The sequence below is a fragment of the Pleuronectes platessa genome, chromosome 6, assembly GCF_947347685.1.
Source record: "Pleuronectes platessa chromosome 6, fPlePla1.1, whole genome shotgun sequence".
NCBI classification, from domain to species: domain Eukaryota; kingdom Metazoa; phylum Chordata; class Actinopteri; order Pleuronectiformes; family Pleuronectidae; genus Pleuronectes; species Pleuronectes platessa.
The window spans coordinates 8,180,062-8,195,977 of record NC_070631.1 but is presented as its reverse complement, the minus strand read 5'-3'; the positions used below and the strand labels follow the sequence as shown (position 1 = coordinate 8,195,977).

The 15,916-nt window shown below is 44.2% G+C and overlaps 1 protein-coding gene across 1 annotated transcript in view; it reads right to left on the bottom strand.

The window, feature by feature from the left end:
* The window catches only part of fgd (faciogenital dysplasia), a 53,783-nt gene that overhangs the window by 3,795 nt on the left and 34,072 nt on the right, over window positions 1–15,916 (bottom strand). Inside the window, exons 3-17 of the mRNA XM_053424776.1 lie at window positions 13,831–14,020; window positions 13,019–13,589; window positions 10,204–10,293; window positions 8,541–8,677; window positions 7,696–7,852; window positions 7,424–7,562; window positions 5,509–5,567; window positions 4,563–4,709; window positions 4,354–4,446; window positions 4,188–4,267; window positions 3,563–3,593; window positions 2,684–2,788; window positions 2,168–2,221; window positions 893–994; window positions 625–753 (exon numbers count right to left, since the gene is read on the bottom strand). Coding sequence (XP_053280751.1) covers window positions 625–753; window positions 893–994; window positions 2,168–2,221; window positions 2,684–2,788; window positions 3,563–3,593; window positions 4,188–4,267; window positions 4,354–4,446; window positions 4,563–4,709; window positions 5,509–5,567; window positions 7,424–7,562; window positions 7,696–7,852; window positions 8,541–8,677; window positions 10,204–10,293; window positions 13,019–13,589; window positions 13,831–14,020 — 2,084 coding nt within the window. The remainder of the gene's footprint in view (window positions 1–624; window positions 754–892; window positions 995–2,167; window positions 2,222–2,683; window positions 2,789–3,562; window positions 3,594–4,187; window positions 4,268–4,353; window positions 4,447–4,562; window positions 4,710–5,508; window positions 5,568–7,423; window positions 7,563–7,695; window positions 7,853–8,540; window positions 8,678–10,203; window positions 10,294–13,018; window positions 13,590–13,830; window positions 14,021–15,916) is intronic.

Below are 15,916 nucleotides of genomic sequence, written 5' to 3'. Positions count from 1 at the left end.
AACACACTGGTGAAAACATCACTAGGATGATTTTTAATTAAATTTTCCTTTCACCTTAATCTGACACACTGAACCTTTAACTGAATGAACTGAAATATTTATATTATAATATATTATATAGTATAATTACATTATATTATCAATATTATATATGACGGTATCCTCCTGTCAGAACTCCAGACTGTCGACTCAGCGGAGACGACTGGTCCTGCTTAGCTCAGATCTCTTAATGATATTAGTCAAATAGGAATTAGTTGATCTTTCAATGTGAACGTTTGTATATTCACAAGTGTCCAAATAGAGTGTGTGTGTGTGTGAGTGTGTGTGTTGTGTGCATACAATCATTCCAGACCACACAGGGAGTCCAGTATTCAAACCCTGGTCCTAACTACACTTCTGTGCTTTCTCTCTGTTGCCATCAGAGGAATCTGGTTCTGTTGAACCCTGGTTGACTTTCAGCACTGACGTACACAGAGAGATGGATTGGACTGGCCGGAACGGAGGCAGAAAAATAAACTACAATCCACATGCTGTGCAGTCTTTCTCCGTGTGTGAGAGTCTCTGTGTGTGTGTGAGTCCCTGTGTGTGTTCTTGGTTTTGTTTGTGTCCGAGTGTGTGTCTCACCTCAGGCGCTGCTTTCCTCTTCTGCTCACTGACGCCGAGGTTCTCCAGACTGAGGCTGGCCTCGAAACACTCCGGGCACACTCGGCTCGTTTTGTTGTCCAGGGTCTTTGAGCACTTTGCACAGATGGCCTGCAGAAGGAGAAGGGGGAAGAAGAGAGACAGCGTTGAGGAGCAGCTCCGTTGTGAACGGTTAAATGTCTGAAAGAAACGTTCCACTTGTTTTTCCAACAAGCAGTGCCTGACTCTCTCTCCCTCCGTGTGTGCTCACCGCTCCGCAGGACTTGCAGTGGTGTTTGCGCTTGGTGAAATTGAAGCTCTCGTTGCAGCCTTTGCATGTTTGCTTCTCTTTGTCCTTTTTCCTGGAACTCTTCTGTAGGAGAAATAAAACACAACAACACAGAAGTCACGTGTCGAGGTCGTCAGCCCGGTCATTTTAAAAAGCACAGCTGAACATGAAGGAATGTCTGACGGCTCGTCTCGCTCCATCCTTTGTTTGTCTGGCTGTGCATCTTAAGTTTCTTGTCCAGAGAAGGCCCAGGCAGGCGGCCACCCACACAGACACACTATCCTTCTCAGGAAGACAACTGGAGCGGGGGTCAGACAGAGAGAGCAGGCTGCCAGGTGGTTATTCTGAAGGTGATATTCATCTCCTTTTAAACAGGTAACATGAGAGTGGGAGTGGGTTTGTCAAAGGGAACTAAACTGTCTTCTAGACAAAAGAAGCAGATTGCCGTTATTACTGTCACCACGATCCTTCAGCTTGAGATCAATGAACCTGAGAATAACCACAGAAAAACCATAACAAATACTAGCAACTCATTATCTCTATTGAAAAATATCAGATGTTTTTAGATACAATTACATAGATATATTTTCCTTTTTAATGTTAAGAGCAGATGTATTTAAAATAAGGACAGCCGCTGAGTTGCATTTGCAGTTGAGCTACTTTAAGTTCCTTAACACACGTGTTCACGCCATAGACTGTGTATAAAGATGGACCACGTGTGTCCACTTCATCCCACTATCCAGAAATTAGGCCAGAATATCCCAAAGGCCACCATCTTGACCATTTAGAACCAGTGGCAATCAGGGAATAGAGTCAATGTAGAAGGATCATGGCGAATCACATGCTCGACCAATAGGAGGTCAGTCTCATCTGTCAATCAGGACGTTTCACCTTGTTTTTGTAGCACAGGATGAAAAAGAGGAGCCGTACGACTAGAAGACCAAGATGTCAACTTGGAAAGACAACAAGCTTTTGGGGATAAGGGCCAAAGTCTATGTGCTGCTAACAAAATATTTATGGGCCGTTCTCCTGCTGCTCTCACCTGGCGCCAACGCTCGCCTGAATGCTCCAGACATTTTCCTGTTGTCGTGAACGCATCTGACCCAGACAATCTCCAGCTGAGGTCGTCATATATGTAATTTCGAGGGGGTTCATGTCAGAAAACGTCTTTAGAAGCGGCGCTCACACTTTCTAAACCAGCACTCCTTCAAGTACCACCAACACATCAGGGGACAGTAGATATTTTTAGTATCTTACCCTCTCATGCAGTCTCTCACTGTCCGAGTCCATGGATTGGTTGCACCAGGGACCCTGAGGAGGAGAACCAACAAAGATTACATTTACTGGAGACGTCAGCGTCCTCCTGCAGTCAGACGTCTTCACCACTAGGTGTCAGTCTTGACCTGCTTCATCTCGTCCTCTGGCTTGTGTGGAGTTACTTGGACGGCTTCCAGCTCTGGTCAGCACAAAGTGGGTCAAACCAGATCCATAAGACTTTTGTATATACTTTGACTTTCCCTATTAGGTCATGAGAGAGTTCTGGGAGACGAGACTCGCAGACGCTACGTGTGTGACTGTCGGGATTGAACACAAAGGAAAACGCTTCTTAAGGTGTGTGTTTTGTGTGTATGATACTAGCACGTCCATAGATGGACGGTTGCTCAAGCAGACAAAGACCAGAGCCTGATGACAAACTCATTTGCCGCTAGCTTCCCGTGATTCATCTCAGGGGATGAGCCACGGACTGAGGGATCAGGGAACTGGGTGACTGACCGGTGAGTCAGGGAGGTGGTCGTCCTCTCGGGAGAAGGAGCTGTTGAAAGCTTTGTTGAACGTCTCGCTGTTCTGCTTGTGCCTCTCGATCGTGGCCAGGATCACCTGCAAGTGGAAAGAGACATGAGGAGAGGAGGTCAGGGAGAAAAGGGAGGAAGAAAAAAACAAGAGAAGAGGAGGATTGTTGATCAGACACAATGGCATCTATGTGTATTCATTCTTTCTGTGCTTGTGACGTAACAATGTTTGATCTTATGTTAACTGTTCCACAGATTCGGTTTCTCCACTAAAAAAGGATTTACTGGAGTGAGACAGAAGAGATAAAAGAAATTTGAAGGTCGCTTTATTGAAGAAAATAGTGAATGTCTGATCTGAACATGCACTAAACGACTGACAAGAGCGATGACATCACAGCTCTCAAAGCATCATGGTCCTACTGCTACAACCTCAATGCCAAAGTCCTGAGACCTGTCCAGACTTTGACTCTACTCTTAGTTTATACTCATTTCCATCCCTCTCTTATCTTACAGACTGAAAACACAAAGAAAAGCTCTCAGGCTCTTTGCAACACGCCCGCCCCCCGCTTACAGCCGGTGAAAATGGTTTAATCAGCTTTACTCTGCTGTACTGGGCTAAATGCACAATAATGAGGGGCTTTATTAGGAAATATAATTCCCTGACACACTGAATGAGTGTGGGGACAGTTTTGTGTGTGTGTGCTAATTCCATTCTTTAACAAACTAGAACTATTGAAGGCACAGGCCCAATAAGCTGCACGTGTGCGGGAGAGACAGACTGTGTGTGGGTGGACTGTATATGTGTGTGTGTGTGTGTGTGTGTGTGTGTGTGTGTGTGTGTGTGTGTGTGTCAGATCCTTGCCTGAATCCAATCTTCCTTCTCTTCAGCTGTCCTGTAAAGCAAATAAAAAGAGATGAAATGATTTTGTCAGATGTAGACCCACATTAAAATAAGCCTGTACGGAGCCTACGGGTGTTAGATATATTAAATAAGCAGGACATTATAAAATAAACTAGAATCAGCCCTGTGGTTGTTTGCCTCCACCAATCAGTGCAGTGCAGTCTTCATACAACATGTTCCAGACTCGAATAATAAATAAAACAACATATGCAATATATAGGTTCTTTAGTTATTTCAATATATACAGTTTTTTGGTTGGTTTATATTTTTCTATTTTATACATATGATCACAGGAACAGGGTGGAAAAGTGGTTAGCACTGTCACCTCACAAAAAGAAAGTTGCCTGTTTGAATCCCACAGTCCTTATTCATGCAGATTGGGGTTAGGTTAATTGGAGACTCTAAATTCTATGTGAGTGTGAATGGTTGTTTGTGTGGATATCGACCCTGTGATAAACCGGTGACACATCCAGGGTGCACTCCACCTCTCGCCCAATGCCAGCTGGGATCGGCTCCCCCACAAAGCATCAGCAGTATAAATAATGGATGAATATATAATACATATATTTCCATGAGTCATCTTTACCTGGCCTGCAGCTCCAGTGAGCGCTGCTTGCCGATGATGGCGAAGGTGTGAGGAAGGTTCTGCTTCATGTTCTCCTGAACCTGAGGACGAGAGACAGAGGTCATTTAGTTTTAACACTCACAGGAAAAATTAAATTAGAAAAGAAAGAAAGAGATGAGTACTGCACCTCCATGCCGGCGATGTCAATCCTCTCTCTGACACTGAACTTCTGTCCCATCAGTCGGAGTTTGGGCACGCAGTACAGCACCATGTTGTTGAACTGGAGCAGGGACAGAAACACAGCTGATGATGAACAGTGCAGGTAACACCATGGAGAGACACAGACACCCCTCCAGCTCTCCTATCTCTCTCATTAAAACACTTCAGCCCTCTCACCAAGTAGAGGTATCGGTCTTGTGCCGTTCCGTTTTTGGCCGACATCTTCTTGATGTGTCCTTCTTTGATGAGCTCGTTGGCGGGGTTCACGATGTCCTCCTCCCCCCCGAGCCGCTCGTAAACCTCCAGGAGCTTGTTCATCTTCTCCTGAAAACAAGAGGCCACAGGACGATGAGGAAACACGCCAGAGAGTGAGAAGACCGAGACGGAGCTGTGAGCCACACGCCAGTAGATGGAGTCATTTTATTATCAGCTAAGGCTTCCACTCACTCGTGGTATTATCATCTCATTTCAATTTGTATGTTGGCAGGATAACACAAAAACTACTGGACGTCTTACAAAAGCATTTGGATCAGGGGGCGAATAAGTGATTTTTATTCACCACTTTCTTAAAACATTTGATTTTCAACATCTTCCTAGATTTCCCAGAGAGTAATTCAAAATCAGACACATCAAGGGGACTGTAATTTATGAGTGTGTGCAATTCGGTGCAGATCGAAGTAAAAAATCCAGATGTAGAGACTTTAAATGTGGTTTCCTAAGTGGACTCTTGGGCCTCGACTGCGGTACGCACTCCTTTGTGTCCTTCTACTATTTCTTTATTGATTCGTAAACTTGTGCACTTAAATAATTTAAAGGATGTGAGAAGCATTATCGTGGCCAGACGGAGGAAAGAGATGAGGAGGATGAGCATTCAAGAAAGTCAGTCCGGCTTCCGCAAGCTGTCAAACCCGAGGCAGGAAACGGCAACTTCCTGTCTGTGCCGATTCGACTCGTTCACTCCATCAGACAAACACTTCAGAGGTTGCTGACAGACAGTGGGGCATCAGCAGCTCTCCGATTGGCTGGTTGACGCGGCTGTTGTTTTTTTACGACGACAGAGTGTTGAAACGAGACGACACCAAAAGAAAAGAAAAGAGAAGCGAAGTGTTAAAGAGAGTCTCACCATTTTCCTGATGGCCGCATTGGAGTGGTTTGCTGCAGTAGAGATCAGCTCCACCGCCTCTGTAACACAAAACCAACACAGATGAGATGATGTTTGAATTAAACCGACCTTCGCGTGATCAGAATATGCCAGAAGTGCACACTCTTCACATTATAACACCCCGGGTGCATTAGCTGGATTTCAGCCTGGTAGTAAACACCTGATTCAAACACTTTAATGGAGGCCTACATTAACACCAGCGACACACACTCTGGGAAAATGAGGCCGTGACAACTGCGATAAAAACTGATTTCCAACCGGAGCAGGGTGAGAACCCCCCCCCCCCCCCCCCCCCCCCCTCATTTTCCCCTGGACTCCAAACTCCATTAATTTCATTTGTGGGCATGAAAGGTCGGACATCAACATGAAGTGTGTCATGAGGCAGAGGATGAAAGTACACACACAGCACAAAGGTCTATTTAAAGCATCAGGGTGAAATGTGCTCGTCCAACAGAGGACAAACTAACAGCTGTGTCCCGAGAGGCCGGTGAAGGACCTGCATCCAAATCTAAATTAACCAGAGCATCACTGAAGTAATGGAACCAGATTACACAAATCAGAGGATTATCTTTAAATATAACAATTAATTTGTGCCGTACACAAAATCACAATAATACTAATACAAATAATAATTGATATTCAATGCCATTTATAAAAATACGTCTTTCAGAGAGATTTAAAAGAAGATTCTGAGACATGTGTGCAGTGAGTTAAAGTAACTGAGAGAAAATAAAAGCAAGGTTCAAAGTTTGGTTATGATGATGTCACACATTGCGTCGCCAAACCTTCACCCAACTGTTTGCCTCCACTTCACATCTTCTCTGCACGTGGTGTTTTCTAAATATACTGTCTGGGAGGAGCCAGGGGGAAATCAAACACGTCCTTAAAAGCACTGGGAATAGTTTCAGGATTCTGATTTAATCTGTTTAATCTGCAGCACGTGACCTCGCACATGTGTCTGTGCAAAAAGGGACGATATCATAGAATCACAAAATCTCAACAACTGACTCCCAGTCAAGGTTGGAGCAAAAACAAAAGTGGAGCAGCGAGGAGTCAACAGATACTGTTCTCACACCAGGTTGTGTTCACCTGCTCCACCGTGAATTTTGTTTTTCCCAACATCTGGAGAGGTTTGACTCAGTCGGGGGTAAAGTGGCCGTTTGCTGGGAGAACAGATACCGACTCAGATAATCCGATTTCAAAGAGCAGCAGTTCCCGTCCACTTTCTCCTCCTGCCCTTGTACAGTCATGGAGTCATGTAACACACATGTTCATTATCAACTCAAGTGGACGCGGCTCCGCTCCATCGCTGCTCTTTGGAATGCGGCTCTGCATCGGTTCACCCTCTCTCAGGTCTTTCTGTTGACCTCTTTGTGTTCATGTCACATCTAATTATTGTCTGGGGTTTAGCTGAATGGTAGCTCTTCTATGTTAGCTTTAGAAATGTAGTTCAACCAAGTTCATGAACTATCCCCTCCTCATCACGCTCATCTAGAAATGTGTTGTTCTGTTCTTGTTAACAGGGTTTGTCAGCTAGCGATGTATTTATATTACAATTTTTACATTTTATTTCCAAATCTATAAGGAAAACTACAATTTTAAACACTACAACAATTATATATAAAAAAAACTGTTGCAAATTGAAGGCTGGAGGAGTAAATATATAACTGTCAGATTTTGTTTTCAGTCAAACTTTGTATAAAAGTATTCTGAGTACATCAACATATGCAGTCAGTACTGAGCAGTGGACTACACATTGGGTGTGGACACCCGACCTAAGGTTGTCAGAAGAGTGGACTGGGAGTGGGAAGGTTTCTCTGAACGCTGTACTCGAGTGTGTTTGTGTGTTGCAGTAAAAACAGGTTGAGTGTCTCACTCTCTGCGTCTTTCCGGTCGAGGGCGTCGTCGGGCAGTTTTTTCAGGTAGTCTTTGAGCAGCAGCTCGTAGCGAGGAATCCTCTGGACTGGTTCCAGCATGTGGTGCTGCAGCGTCAGGTTCCCACACACATCCTGTTTCTGATGTTCCCAACACAGAAAACAAAAGGGTTAGGGGTTACTTGAACGGATTAATCACAAAAAAGAAGAGATTATGAAGATGAACAGAATGCTCGCTGGACAGAAAACTCTGGAGAAGCAGGAGTAGATATACCTGTATATTCTGGACAACACTCTTGAACTGTGAAGAGCGCTGCAACCAGGTGTTAACCAGGTCCATCGCTCGGTCGAAGTTCTTCACATACTCTCCATACATCTTCATAAACGGAGCCAGCTTCTGGAGGATGTCTCCAATTCGAGGGTTCGAGTCCCTGAAGCAAACAAATCAACAACACGGTGTTTTTATTCTGTCTCACGAGAAGAAGCAGCAGGATTTTATATTGTGTTGAAATTAAGTTACTTGTCGATATAAAGATGCAAATACTGCAAGTGTGAAACTTTATGGAAAATCCCCAGTGCATCCTGGGAGATAAAATCTCCTTGCAGTGTGTGGCTGCTAAATAAAAGTTTCCTTCTGGTGTTTCAATTACATCTTTACTTTCTAAGCAGGAAATTAAAGCCGGCTCATAAAAGATGAGACTAATCTCAGAACCATTTGCACAAATTAATCCCTCTTATGAACTTTCTTCCCATGGTGCACTTTTCTTCTTTTCCTCCAATCTGAGCCGATGCATTTTAATGAGTTCCAGAGAATAACAGGTGATTTCCCTAAACACAGGCCTCTGGAGGAGTCATTATCTACCAAGGGCGGCTGACGCTGGCAAGATTACACACACTGTGGGCAAATACCAGGCTTAGTGTGAAAAAGAGACAGAAAACGCCCTCAATCGGCGACGCTGACACACACCAAACACACAACCTGACAGCAGATGCCCCCCCCTGCTGCCGCCCAGCTGTCTGAGAGATTCGGCCAACAGCAACGGGCCCAACTGACCAGTAACTGAGCCAAAACCATCTGTGGAATAACATCACACTGACGGGGAAAGCTTTCATCCTTACCACTCTCCTGTGATCCGCGTCTTGAGCTCGGGCAGCAGGAACTTGTCGTGGAAGCAGTAGATGGAGGAGATGTTGGAGAAGATCCCTGTGATGACGTCCTGAGGGATCCCAGCCTCTGTGAGCTTAGTGCAAAATACCTGGAGATAGATAGCAACACTTGTGTTAGTGCTGCTATTTCTAAACACCCTGAATCCGACTCCTGTTTATGGAGCAGGCAGGTAAACAGAGACACAGACATCTCCATGTTGTTGTTTGTCCACGTAAACATGAAGGTTTCTCCAGCTCCGGCTTTAAGAGAGAAGTAGATCTGAGTCAGCTGAAGCCTCGCTGCTCATTTGTTATTGTAGGACTCTCAGATAAACTCTTAAATATAAACTTACTTTCAGTTTACTTTGGATAGTAAAGCAACTGTTGACAAATGTCACTGATATAGAGACCCAATGCAAACCACAACGATTAGCTTCACTGTCAATCTTTAATCTAATTTTTAGTCTCTAAAATTATTTTTAAAAACTGCCCCCCAGAATTACTCGGAGAGAAATATTTCATCTTCTAGTTGCATGTTTTGTGCTTCTTTTCCTTTTTTTTATAATATAAATAAAAAGGAAAAGAAGCAATTCATCACAGTTGAGTAACTGCAGACAAATTTAAGACATTAAATTGGGTCGAGAAATCCTGCTGTCTCCATCCACCCAATGCTGTTCTCCCATTCACAACAACGGGTGGGAGCTGTGTTTCCAACGCACATCGGTTCGGCGTGAAAGTGTCGTGTCAAAACAGGAAGTGAACTGTGACTGATGGCGGCCCTCTGCAGCAGATAAACCGGAGCTGCTGTGTGATAGGGCAGCTGCGCGGCTCCTCCACCACATGAGCCGAACAAAGAGGAAGAAGACTCAACAACCACGACTACGGGCTCATCACAAACACACGCTGAAACTACTACCACTGAAAAAGGGATTTGAATATGTCCACTTCCACCATGAGAAACTGTAATGGCCCTTATTGAAAATGACTTATGGATCAAATAAGAAAAACAATCCTGTGTGTAGGAGCTGATTGAGATTACATAAAAAAATAATGATTTAATCTCAATTAATGTAGTTTAAATATCTACAGCATAGAAGTTAGTTTTATTATGATGTTTAATTTATATTTGAGGAAGATTCATTTTTATAATATTTGTGTATTTGAAGTGTGAAATACTTTCCTCTCGATGTCTAAAGCTCGGCAGCATCATCAAGACCGACACGCTTTCTAATTATAAACTCAGCTAAGAGTCAGGAAACACACATTTACACACAAACACTGCAACACACACACACTCACTCACACACTCACACCGCTTTAAAGACAGACACACACTTTGTTCGTGCTGCACATCTATAAATACAAACCACTCACGCAGACATGCACAAACACACAATTCCTCACATGATTGTGTTTACACGGCTTCTGAGTAATCCAGTCAACAGAGGAAGGGTTGTTGTCCAGTGGAGCACAGGGCCACTTTTAATCCAGCATAGCCCTGATCTCAATCTCTAAGACCTCTGGCTCATTTAGGAGATTGAAATCTGGACCGGAGGCACCCAAACAGCCCGATATAACCCACAACACCACTGACAGGAGGAGGAGGAGACACACACACACAGAGGCCCGGTGTTACCTGGTCGAGGAGGTTGAGTCTCTTGACGTAGGCCTCTTCGGTGTGGAGAAGCTCATTGGCGATGTTCAGGAGTCTCTGAGCCTCTGAGCACTGAGGGAAACAGACACACACCAAGAATTAGATCTGACACAAACACCTGAGACATTACAAAGGAAACCTTCCAGTTCTTCTTGTTAAACTTAAAGTTCTGCATCAACACATTATTCAAACACAGCACAATGTTACTGTTGGTTTTAGTCAGGGAGGATATTTGTGTTCATCTGTGTGGCCTTCATGTCGTTTTTTCCCCTTTAAGCCGAAGTCTCACGTCCATTTATTTGATGTAGCTTCAACAGAGCACGTCATCCCTCTGTATCAGCTGAACACTGTGACCTTTGCTTTGTTGTGAGCTGAAGCTTTGATTCAACACAGGTCACAGTGAACTTTTAAACTGAGAACCAAGAGGTCAGTGTTAAATGGATCGTGTGATAGAATCTGGTTTCTCTTCACAGATCTGAAGAATACATCTTTTAACGAGTGATCGATTGATAATAACAAAGAAAAGCTAAATCTGTGCTGTTTCAATGGGATAAAAGACTCAAGAGCTTAAGAAACAAAAAGTCTGATATGGTCGATCGTGATGAATGGAGGAGTTTACTTTTGAAACTTTTATTTCCTCATTCTTAACAGTTATTAAACATCTGTATGCATCTCCCCAAAAAACTAAATAAACACTGTTTCATTCAATATTTATAAGATGGGCAGTTTTCCATTTTCTTTCATAATTTTCATCATTGTCAACAGATCCCATGAAAAACCTAGAGCAACAATGAGGTCGAGTGAAAACTTTCCCCGAACTTTCCCACTTCCTGAGTCTGTGTGTGGCTCTCAGCCTCCAGCCCACTGGCTCCTTAAGACTGAACTCTAAAGAAAGGTTTCTTAAAGAAAAGTCAAGCTCGATGTTTTCTTAGTCACATTCATATAGGTGTAGAAAGTACTTTTGCTAGTTCCTCCCTCCGGAGTTAAGTATTATAAGTTTTGGTCTTTTTTCCAACGGTATCTATTGACAATCAAACATCTTTTCAATCAGCAGATTCAATGCTAATAGTCGAGCAGCAGATTCACAGGGAAGTGATGTTCACAAAGCTCTATTTCTGCCATGAGTTTAGTTCAGAGGATGTAACATCTGAAAGTGATAAGTTAAAAGCTGGTGTGGTTCAAGTAAAGAGCCCTCACTCTCTGTAGGATTCAACTCCGAAGTGACGCTGCTGATTAAGTTCATCTCAGTGACGCTTGGACTCACATCAGGGTCATGATACATTCAGCCTGTTTCAACATTGTCGGTTTCACAACAGCCGTCTCACACATTAACACACAGGCACACACCCGAAACAGGAGGGTGGAATTGTCAACACAGGTTGTTCGGTGAAACTCAACATTTCTCATTGTTTGGAACTCAGTCAGCAGAAGATTTATTTTTTCAATCTCTTACCCTCTTGCAACGCACTTCACTGAAAACCCACATCCTCTGTGACAAGGTTTTCACTGTGTATGTTCAACATGTCGACTGAAGCCTCAGAGTCGTGCAGCCACACACACAACCATGCACACACATACATGCAGCTACCCTTCTAAGAACTTTACATCGACTTCCATTCATAGTCGACAGCTTAACCAAAACCTGTGCAGTTCATGCCTAATCCTAATCCTAACCACTTTTCACATCTTATCCATGACCTCCAACCAGGAGCTTGGAAATGATGTTTAGCCTGATCAGGCTTTGGTCTCCATGAGGTTTTTCTTGTCATGACAAGGTCAGTGTTTACGCTTGAAAAGATCCTTAAAAAACACACACACGCATGCATCAAAATACGCACGCAAGCGCACACACACGCACACACTCTTCCTCTGCACTGCATGGCTGCCATCAGGAAGCGCTGCTGAGTGCAGATACCGTTCCCTGAAACACTCTGTGGCCAGTCAGCAGAGGTCTGTGTCCACGTGACCTTCAAGTGAGATGGGGTTGAGTTGAACGATGCTTTCTACATCAGTGCTGCTTCAATAAAACTTTGCTCTCTGAGTTCATTGCGCTATCGATCATTTTCCGGTCATCTGAGTTTTTTGTCTTTTCCCATTTGACATTGTTTCATATTTCTGTCATCACCTTTGCAATCGGGTTCATTTTAACACTCGATGCTTTTGGATCAGAACTCTCTGTCGGTCTCCAGTAACGGAAGCAGCGATGCCACGCTCTGTATATAGGCCGCCATCGGAAAGAGTGTGTGCAGAGCTGGAAGTATCAGTGTTGTTGACAATCAATAGTCGAAGTGAAGGACAAGAGAAAAACTGAAACAGAAGATCGTCTGCTGGGGAGGTTTTTTTGTTGTCTCGGGGCTCTTTCATCTCTCAGCCCCCCCCCCCCCCCCCCGCTCCTCTTACAGCTGTCGGGCAGGTATTCATCCTTTTATGGAACGATGGAGCTGCTTTTAGAAACTAGTCCGTCACTTGTGACCGGCAAACTGAGGCCGTGTTCTTTGAAACTGTTCACCCAGGCTGAGATGATAATAATAGAAACAAGGTACTTTTTTTTCTTTCCACTACATGAAAGGAAGTGTGACTGTCTGACGTGAGGCTTCTCAACCAGCGCGATGAACTGAATCTAAGCACGCAATGAAAATTCCTGAAACTCATGATGCAACATGACTCATGAATTAAAAAGGTAGATGGAGAACTAATGACCACCTTTGATGCACACAGGGGTTAATCAGATATGAAATTATGGTTGCTCAGGTTTATGGTGATGACTCGATGAGGCCTAAGAATGTGCGGTACTCACTTTGTGCGCCTCTGACGACGTTGTGTCTGCTGTGTATCCAGTTTGTGTGTCTGTCAGAGGGTGCATGTCCCCGCTGCTCCCCTCGTCCAAGTCACTGTCCTCATCCTGCGTGGAGTCCCGCTTGTTGCCCAGGGTGACGCAGCAGGACACGCTCTCCGTCTCCGTGACGCTGTCGTAGTGGTCCTCCTCGTCGATGGCGTCCTCGTTGGGGAACGCCTCCCCGTCCGCGGCGCACGACGGGCTGTCGATGCCGCTGTCCCGGTTGGGAATCTTCCCGTTCTGCTCCGAGGAGTCCGGATTGTCCAGGATGCCGTGCGTGAGGTCGACCTCCGCGCACTCGTCCAGCGCCGCCTCGTCGGAGCCGTCGATGTGCACGGAGGCCAGGCGGGAGAGTTCAGACACCTCCGGAGCTAGTTCGGAGTTGCCAAGTGCAAGTTTGTCCACAGCGGAGGAATCCCTCGCAGCCTTCGCCGCCGTGTCCTGGCCGCTGGAGGAGTTGATGTCGTTCGCGGCGTCCATTCTCAGGCACAGGTGCAGCTGGGACCGTGGGAGCACCCCCAGGATTGGGACCCTAAGAGAGAAAGAGACACAGTCACAGTTAAGGAGGAGCTCTTATTCGCAGTCAGAGCTTAGTAAAGAACACTGAACTCAGAACACTGCATTGTAATTCTCACTGGAATCACACCGAGAAGCTTTTTAAAGGTTTTATTCTCAAACCTTAAGCAACTAAATTCACATGACATGTGGAACATAATGAAACAAGCAACGTATCTGACAAACAAACCGAGCTTCTGATCGAATGTCCTCCTCACCTTGAATTCTCGAACCTCTCGATGAGCAGCCCCACCTTCTGCGGCTGTTCTCCCGGGACAGGAGGGGGCAGATTCGGCTTCGGCTTCGGTGGGGGAGGGGGTGCTGGTAAAGGCCTGGAGGGCGCTGGGGGGATGCTCTTAGGTTTCTTGTCTTGCCCGAGGGCGAGCAGGTGCGCTGGTTTAGGGGGCACTACAGATGCAGAAGTCCAGACGAGGCGAGAAGAGAAGAGAAGAGCAAGAGAGATGCGTGAGGCTGCAGTTGTTAACAGAACCAATCAGGTAGCACGAATAAATCCCAGAGAGAAAACCTCCATGGCCGAGTCTGTGTGTAAAGACCGCTTGTTCTTCGTAAGATCTCCAAATAGTAATAAAAAAAAACACAGTCCAGGAAAGAGACGACTGTGCGGCGGTGACGTGCGAAACAACTGAGCTTCAGCAGCCAACTTCCTTATTTCAGAACAGGATGCTGACATGTGTGACACTACTGTGGTTCCAGTCGGTTTAAAATAAAAGCACCGACAGAGAAATAACCGAGCTGCCTTTAAAATGCAGCAGAAGTTATTCATGCACACACAACTTCATTGTCTAGTCTTTCATTTGCATTTCTTTGTCCATCACTTTAATGTGTGAAAACCAGGAAATGCTAAGTTACACCTGTTAGTTTGAGCACTTCCTCTGTGGCTGTCACTGTCACACAGCACAAAAGATGTTGAAGAGACTTTCAAACATTGTGATTCCACTGATACATATTGTGCCATTTCAAATGATCATAAAGTGTGGATATGTCTTTGCAATAGGTATTTTTACTTTTATCAGCAAAGTATTGATCAAAAATTATGAAAAGATAAATGTAAGAACATATAGCAAAGACATTTATAAAAGCATCATTATTTATTTTCCACTTTTTCTCTGAATGATGAATGAATGAATGAGCAGTGAATTAATTTATTCTGTAGCATTATTAGAGATAATATTCAGGCTGAATCCAATGATAATGTAAACGTGGTTGTAGTGAACGAATTGTGGTGTAAATCCTAAACAAGCAAAAGTGTAAAACAAAGGGATGCGCACACATGCATCAACATCTTCTGACAACAGAGTTTTTTCCCCAGTAAAACCATTAAGGGCCTCAGGAACTCAGCTTTTTGAACAGTGACCACCGAGGTCCAACTCTAGTTCCTGCCCCTGAAAACTTCCTGCTCCCGGGTTATTACTTCCCTGCCAGTTCCCACAGAGCGGCTCTGTCAGGATAAGCTATGAGTGAAATAGAAACACTTTGGAGAGGAAGTTCATCCTGTCGTCCTGTCAGGTGGGAAACAGTGTCCGTATTAATCTGTGAGTATAGGAACTGTGCTCAGAAATAGGGTAGTCCTTTCTGTCCAGTACAGAATGGAAACATAGAATCATTCCCTTGTCTTTAAGCCTTTATATTGCACATTTTACATAAAGGTGTTTCCTACGTCGCGTGACATGAGGATATACTTTTAAATTTTACAACCACATAATTCATACTGGTGTAAGAACACTGGTCAGGGACTGTGTGGATGCAGGAGGAGTAGAGAAACAAAATGACTGCACCCGCTTCCACACAGAGAGCGAGAGGCCACTGCTTTGATTAGCAGGGAAATTGTGTGATTCATCGGTTCTGGCTAAAGCTGACATCATGAGTTGATTCATCACAAGACATTACAATGATTTGATTAATTCCTGCAGTCACTTATCAAACCCAAAGTGTCACAGCTCCTCCATTTTGAGGACATGCTGGCTTGTCCCTGTTTTGTATCATGTTGAATTGTGTTGGTCCAACACTTTATTAAAACATTTAAGTTGAAGTTAGCTTTCATTTCTAAACCTTTCATATTTAATATCATATTTACTATGATCTTCATTAACAATACTGACAATATATAGTAAAACTAGAATAAAGAGCACACACCTCCACCCCCTGGACTTTTATTGAATCTGCACCAGACTCATAAATATCAGTCCCCTAAACATCAGTTATTCTCGGAGGAAAAATATATAATGAATAATATTATTAATATGATTTAATTTTTGAGACCAACTGGAAATGTTGAAAAATCTC